The sequence below is a fragment of the Lucilia sericata genome, unplaced genomic scaffold (assembly GCF_015586225.1).
Source record: "Lucilia sericata isolate MDLA Ls3-8-SP2 unplaced genomic scaffold, ASM1558622v1 Contig002645F_arrow, whole genome shotgun sequence".
Classification (NCBI taxonomy): Eukaryota; Metazoa; Arthropoda; class Insecta; order Diptera; family Calliphoridae; genus Lucilia; species Lucilia sericata.
Window position 1 is genome coordinate 3,359 of NW_023996380.1, and position 7,393 is coordinate 10,751.

Consider the following 7,393-nt stretch of genomic DNA (forward strand, 5'->3'; position numbering starts at 1 on the left):
AAAGAAAGTGCGGTTCTTATGGATTAAAAAGAGGTATACGAAGCTGTCGTAGCTTGAAAACTGACAAAGTTGTTTGCGTGAATAGGGAAAATACAATATACTAAGAAATGCACTCTGTACCAAAATTGTGATGATATGCAAACTTGATAAATTTTATTAACTTAAGATTTTTGTATAAATGATATAACAAAAGAAAGTGCGTTTCCTATGGATTAAAATGAGGTATACGAAGCTGTCGTAGCTTCAAAACTGACAAAGTTATTTGCGTGAATAGGGAAAATACATTGTAACAAGAAATTCACTCTGTACCAAAATTGTAATAATTTGCAAATTTGGTAAATTTTATGAACTTAAGACATTTGTATAAGTGATACATCAAAAGAAAGTGCGTTTCTTGTGGATTAAAATGAGGTATACGAAACTGTCGTAGCTTGAAAACTGACAAAGTAATTTGCGTGAATAGGGAAAATACAATATACTAGGAAATGCACTCTGTACCAAAATTGTAATGATATGCCAATTTGATAAATTTTATGAACTTAAGATTTTTGTATAAATGATATATCAAAATAAAGTCCATTTCTTATGGATTAAAATGAGGTATACGAAGTTGTCGTAGCTTGAAAACTGACAAAGTTATTTGCGTGAATAGGGAAAATACATTGTGTTAAGAAATGCACTCTGTTCCAAAATTGTAATGATATGCAAATTTGGTAAATTTTATGAACTTAAGATTTTTGTATAAGTGATATATAAAAAGAATGTGCGTTTCTTATGGGTTAAAATGAGGTATACGAAGCTGTCGTAGCTTGAAAACTGACAAAGTAATTGTAATTTTAAAATGAGGTATACGAAGTTGTCGTAGCTTGAAAACTGACAAAGTTATTTGCGTGAATAGGGAAAATACATTGTGTTAAGAAATGCACTCTGTTCCAAAATTGTAGTGATATGCAAATTTGGTAAATTTTATGAACTTAAGATTTTTGTATAAGTGATATATAAAAAGAATGTGCGTTTCTTATGGGTTAAAATGAGGTATACGAAACTGTCGTAGCTTGAAAACTGACAAAGTTTTTTGCGTGAATAGGAAAAATACATTGTGCCAAGAAATGCACTCTGTACCAAAATTGTAATGATATGCAAATTTTATCAATTTTATGAACTTGAGATTTTTGAATAAGTGATATCAAAAGAAAGTGCGTTTCTTATGGATTAAAATGAGATACACGAAACTGTCGTAGCTTTAAAACTGACAAAGTTTTTTGCGTGAATAGGGAAAATACAATCAACTAAGAAATCCACTCTGTACCAAAATTGTAATGATATGCAAATCTGATAAATTTTATGAACTTAAGATTTTTGTATAAGTGATATATCGAAAAAAAAGTGCGTTTCTTATGGATTAAAATGAGGTATACGAAGCTATCGTAACTTTAAAAATGACAAAGTTATTTGCGTGAATAGGGAAACTACAATATACTAAGAAATGCACTCTGTACCAAAATAGAAATCTGAATCAAAATTGTAATGATATGCAAATTTTATAAATTTATAGAACTTAAGATTTCTGAATATGTGATATATCAAAAGAAAGTGCGTTTCTTATGGGTTAAAATGAGGTATACGAAACTGTCGTAACTTTAAAAATGACAAAGTTATTTGCGTGAATAGGGAAACTACAATATACTAAGAAATGCACTCTGTACCAAAATTGTAATGATATGCAAATTTGATAAATTTTATGAACTTAAGATTTTTGTATAAATGATATATCAAAAGAAAGTGCGTTTCTTATGGATTAAAATGAGGTGAACGAAACTGTGATAGCTTGAAAACTGACAAAGTTATTTTCGTGAATAGGGAAAATACATTGTGCCAAGAAATGCACTCTGTACCAAAATTGTAATGATATGCAAATTTGGTAAATTTTATGAACTTAAGATTTTTAAATAAGTGATATATCAAAAGAAAGTGCATTACTTATGGATTAAAATGAAGTATACGAAACTGTCGTAGCTTGAAAACTGACAAGGTTATTTTCGTGAATATGGAAAATACATTGTGCCAAGAAATGCACTCTGTACCAAAATTGTAATGATATGCAAATTTGGTAAATTTTATGAACTTAAGATATTTGTATAAGTGATATATCAAAGGGAAGTGCGTTTCTTATGGATTAAAATGAGGTGAACGATACTGTGATAGCTTGAAAACTGACAAAGTTATTTTCGTGAATAGGGAAAATACATTGTGCCAAGAAATGCACTCTGTACCAAAATTGTAATGATATGCAAATTTTATAAATTTTATGAACTTAAAATTTTTGAATAAATGATATATCAAAAGAATGTGCGTTTCTTATGGATTAAAATGAGGTGAACGAAACTGTGATAGCTTGAAACTGACAAAGTTATTTGAGTGAATAGGGAAAATACATTGTGCCAAGAAATGCACTCTGTACCAAAATTGAAATGACATGCAAATTTGATAAATTTTATGAACTTAAGATTATTTTATAATTAATATATCAAAAGAAAGTGCGTTTCTTATGGATTAAAATGAAGTATATGAAACTGTCTTAGCTTGAAGACTGACAAAGTTATTTGCGTGAATAGGGAAAATAAATTTTGCCAAGAAATGTACTCTGTACCAAAATTGTAATGATATGCAAATTTGATAAATTTTATGAACTTAAGATTTTTGAATAAGTGATATATCAAAAGAAAGTGCGTTTAGTATGGATTAAAATAAAGTATACGAAACTGTCGCAGCTTGAAAACTGACAAAGTTATTTGCGTGAATAGGGAAAATACATTGTGCTAAGAAATGCACTCTGTACCAAAATTGTAATGATATGCAAATTTGGTAAATTTTATGAACTTAAGATATTTGTATAACTGATATATCAAAGGGAAGTGCGTTGCTTATGGATTAAAATGAGGTGAACGAAACTGTGATAGCTTGAAAACTGACAAAGTTATTTTCGTGAATAGCGAAAATACATTGTGCCAAGAAATGCACTCTGTACCAAAATTGTAATGATATGCAAATTTGATAAATTTTATGAACTTAAGATTATTTTATAATTAATATATCAAAAGAAAGTGCGTTTCTTATGGATTAAAATGAAGTATATGAAACTGTCGCAGCTTGAAGACTGACAAAGTTATTTGCGTGAATAGGGAAAATAAATTTTGCCAAGAAATGTACTCTGTACCAAAATTGTAATGATATGCAAATTTGATAAATTTTATGAAATTAAGATTTTCGAATAAGTGATATATCAAAAGAAAGTGCGTTTTTATGGATTAAAATAAAGTATACGAAACTGTCGCAGCTTGAAAACTGACAAAGTTATTTGCGTGAATAGGGAAAATACATTGTGCCAAGAAATGCACTCTGTACCAAAATTGTAATGATATGCAAATTTGGTAAATTTTATGAACTTAAGATTTTTAAATAAGTGATATATCAAAAGAAAGTGCATTACTTATGGATTAAAATGAGGTATACGACACTGTCGTAGCTTGAAAACTGACAAAGTTATTTTCGTGAATAGGGAAAATACATTGTGCCAAGAAATGCACTCTGTACCAAAATTGTAATCATATGCAAATTTGGTAAATTTTATGAACTTAAGATATTTGTATAAGTGATATATCAAAGGGAAAAGCGTTGCTTATGGATTAAAATGAGGTGAACGAAACTGTGATAGCTTGAAAACTGACAAAGTTATTTTCGTGAATAGCGAAAATACATTGTGCCAAGAAATGCACTCTGTACCAAAATTGTAATGATATGCAAATTTGATAAATTTTATGAACTTAAGATTATTTTATAATTAATATATCAAAAGAAAGTGCGTTTCTTATGGATTAAAATGAAGTATATGAAACTGTCGCAGCTTGAAGACTGACAAAGTTATTTGCGTGAATAGGGAAAATAGGGAAAATAAATTTTGCCAAGAAATGCACTCTGTACCAAAATTGTAATGATATTCAAATTTGATAAATTTTATGAACTTAAGATTTTTGAATAAGTGATATATCAAAAGAAAGTGCGTGTCTTATGGATTAAAATGAGGTATACGATGCTGTCGTAGCTTGAAAACTGACAAAGTTGTTTGTGTGAATAGGGAAAATACAATATACTAAGAAATGCACTCTGTACCAAAATTTGATAAATTTTATGAACTTAAGATTTTTGTATAAGTGATATATCGAAAGAAAGTGCGTTTCTTATGGATTAAAATGAGGTATACGAAGCTATCGTAACTTTAAAAATGACAAAGTTATTTGCGTGAATAGGGAAACTACAATATACTAAGAAATGCACTCTGTGCCAAAATAGAAATGTACTCTGAATCAAAATTGTAATGATATGCAAATTTTATAAATTTTATGAACTTAAGATTTCTGAATAAGTGATATATCAAAAGAAAGTGCGTTTCTTATGGATTAAAATGAGGTATACGAAACTGTCGTAACTTTAAAAATGACAAAGTTATTTGCGTGAATAGTGAAACTACAATATACTAAGAAATGCACTTTGTACCAAAATTGTAATGATATGCAAATTTGATAAATTTTATGAACTTAAGATTTCTAAATAAGTGATATATCAAAAGAAAGTGCATTTCTTATGGATTAATATGAGGTATACGAAACTGTCGTAACTTTAAAAATGACAAAGTTATTTGCGTGAATAGTGAAACTACAATTTACTAAGAAATGCACTCTGTACCAAAATTGTAATGATATGCAAATTTGATAAATTTTATGAACTTAAAATTTTTGTATAAATGATATATTAAAAGAAAGTGCGTTTCTTATGGATTAAAATGAGGTGTACGAAACTGTGATAGCTTGAAAACTGACAAAGTTATTTTCCTGAATAGGGAAAATACATTGTGCCAAGAAATGCACTCTGTACCAAAATTGTAATGATATGCAAATTTGATAAATTTTATGAACTTAAGATTATTTTATAATTAATATATCAAAAGAAAGTGCGTTTCTTATGGATAAAAATGAAGTATATGAAACTGTCGCAGCTTGAAGACTGACAAAGTTATTTGCGTGAATAGGGAAAATAAATTTTGCCAAGAAATGTACTCTGTACCAAAATTGTAATGATATGCAAATTTGATAAATTTTATGAACTTAAGATTTTTGAATAAGTGATATATCAAAAGAAAGTGCGTTTTTTATGGATTAAAATAAAGTATACGAAACTGTCGCAGCTTGAAAACTGACAAAGTTATTTGCGTGAATAGGGAAAATACATTGTGCCAAGAAATGCACTCTGTACCAAAATTGTAAAGATATGCAAATTTGATAAATTTTATGAACTTAAGATTTTTGAATAGGTGATATATGAAAAGAAAGTGCGTTTCTTATGGATTAAAATGAGGTATACGAAACTGTCGGAGCTTGCAATCTGTCAAAGTTATTTGCGTGAATAGGGAAAATACATTGTGGCAAGAAACGCACTCTGTACCAAAATTAAAAATATATGCAAATTTGATAAATTTTATGAACTTATGATTTTTGAATAATTGATATATCAAAAGAAAGGGCGTTTCTTATGGATTAAAATGTGGTATATGACATTGTCGTAGCTAAAAAACTGACAAAGTTATTTGCATGAATAAGGAAAATACAATATACTAAGAAATGTACTCTGTACCAAAATTGTAATGATATGCAAATTTTATAAATTTTATGAACTTAAGATTTTTGAATAAGTGATATATCAAAAGAAAGTGCATTTCTTATGGATTAAAATGAGGTATACGAAACTGAAAACTGACAAAGTTATTTGCGTGAATAGGGAAAATACATTGTGCCAAGAAATGTACTCTGTACCAAAATTGTAACGATATGCAAATTTTATAAATTTTATGAACTTAGGATTTTTGAATAAGTGATATATCAAAATAAAGTGCGTTTCTTATGGATTAAAATGAGGTATACGAAACTGTCGTAGCTGGAAAACTGACAAAGTTATTTTCGTGAATAGGGAAAATATATTGTGCCAAGAAATGCACTCTGTACAAAAATTGTAATGATATTTTAGTGGTTAGTGAGTTAGGCAAAATAAATAAAACTCAAACACTAAATTTTATACTTTATATAAAAAATAATTTATTTAAAAACAATAAAAGAAAAGAATTTTTTACGAACACTCAAGTTTAAAATTATCAAGAAGAATGAAAAATTATTTTTCAAAAACAGAAAACTTATTAATATAAAATGCAAAGATATTTTGATTAAAAATATTTCAAGAAACAAAGTGTTATTTTCAAAAAGTATTTTTAAATGTTAAAATATTATAACGCCACAGTACCCCCGCCCTAGTGACAACGACAATTTAAGGTAAAGCAAAGTTAACTCGACGACCAGAACGAAGTTTGATTCCATCATTATTTTTCTGGGGAATTTGTTTGGGTTCTATATTTGGTTCTTCTCTTGTGTATTCTGTAAATATAAATGCTGGTTTAAGGCGGTCGATAGATACAACTTTCTCCTTTCCAGATACCAGCAATTTAAATATTTTGTCGTTACGACTTAACACCTTAAAGGGACCATCATATGGACGTTGTAAAGGTTTTCTGACAGCATCATGTCTAATAAAAACGTGAGTGCAGTTTTTTAAAGTGCTAGGTATGAAGCTGCTGTTTGCACCGTGATGTGCTGTAGGGCTGGCTTTAAGCATTTGCATGTTTTCACAAAATTGTTTTACCCAATCATTGTTTGTTCTTGATTCTTCATAAGATTCAAAAAAATCACCAGGGAGACGTAGATTTGTTCCATATAACATTTCTGATGGTGAATATCCAATGTCTTGAATCACTGATGATCGTAAACCCATTAGGACTAACGGTAAATTATCAACCCAATTATGATTTTTGTAGCATTTTAAAGCTGCTTTCAAAGAACGATGACATCGCGATGTCATCTTTCAATAAGGCCGTTTGCTTGAGGATGATAGGGCGTCGTATGGAATGTTTTAATTTCAAGAATCTTGCAAAATTCACGAAACAACGAACTTTCAAATTGGCTCCCTTGGTCAGTAGTGACTTGTACAGGCACTCCATATCGGGATATCCAACCATGTAGAAAAGCAGTAGCAACCGATTCAGCAGTTATATCTTCCAGTGGTATAGCTTCCGTCCACCTGGTAAATCTGTCAATACAAGTCAAAACATACCTGTAATTTTTACAAAGCGTTAGAGGTCCAACGATGTCAATGTTGATATTCTTGAGACGTTGGCTAGGTAACTCAAAATTACCAAGTGGGCTTTTTACATGGCGCTGAACTTTTGATGATTGACAGGCAATACAACATTTAGACCAATTACGTACATCTTTAGAAATTGACGGCCACACAT

General features: G+C 29.4%; 1 protein-coding gene across 1 annotated transcript; it reads right to left on the bottom strand.

The window, feature by feature from the left end:
- Positions 1–6,372: 6,372 nt before the first annotated feature.
- LOC119614159 lies at positions 6,373–6,960 on the bottom strand. Its single transcript, XM_037970270.1, has one exon. It carries the CDS (start codon positions 6,958–6,960, stop codon positions 6,373–6,375), a length of 588 nt encoding a protein of 195 aa, XP_037826198.1.
- Between the last annotated feature and the right edge of the window lie 433 nt (positions 6,961–7,393).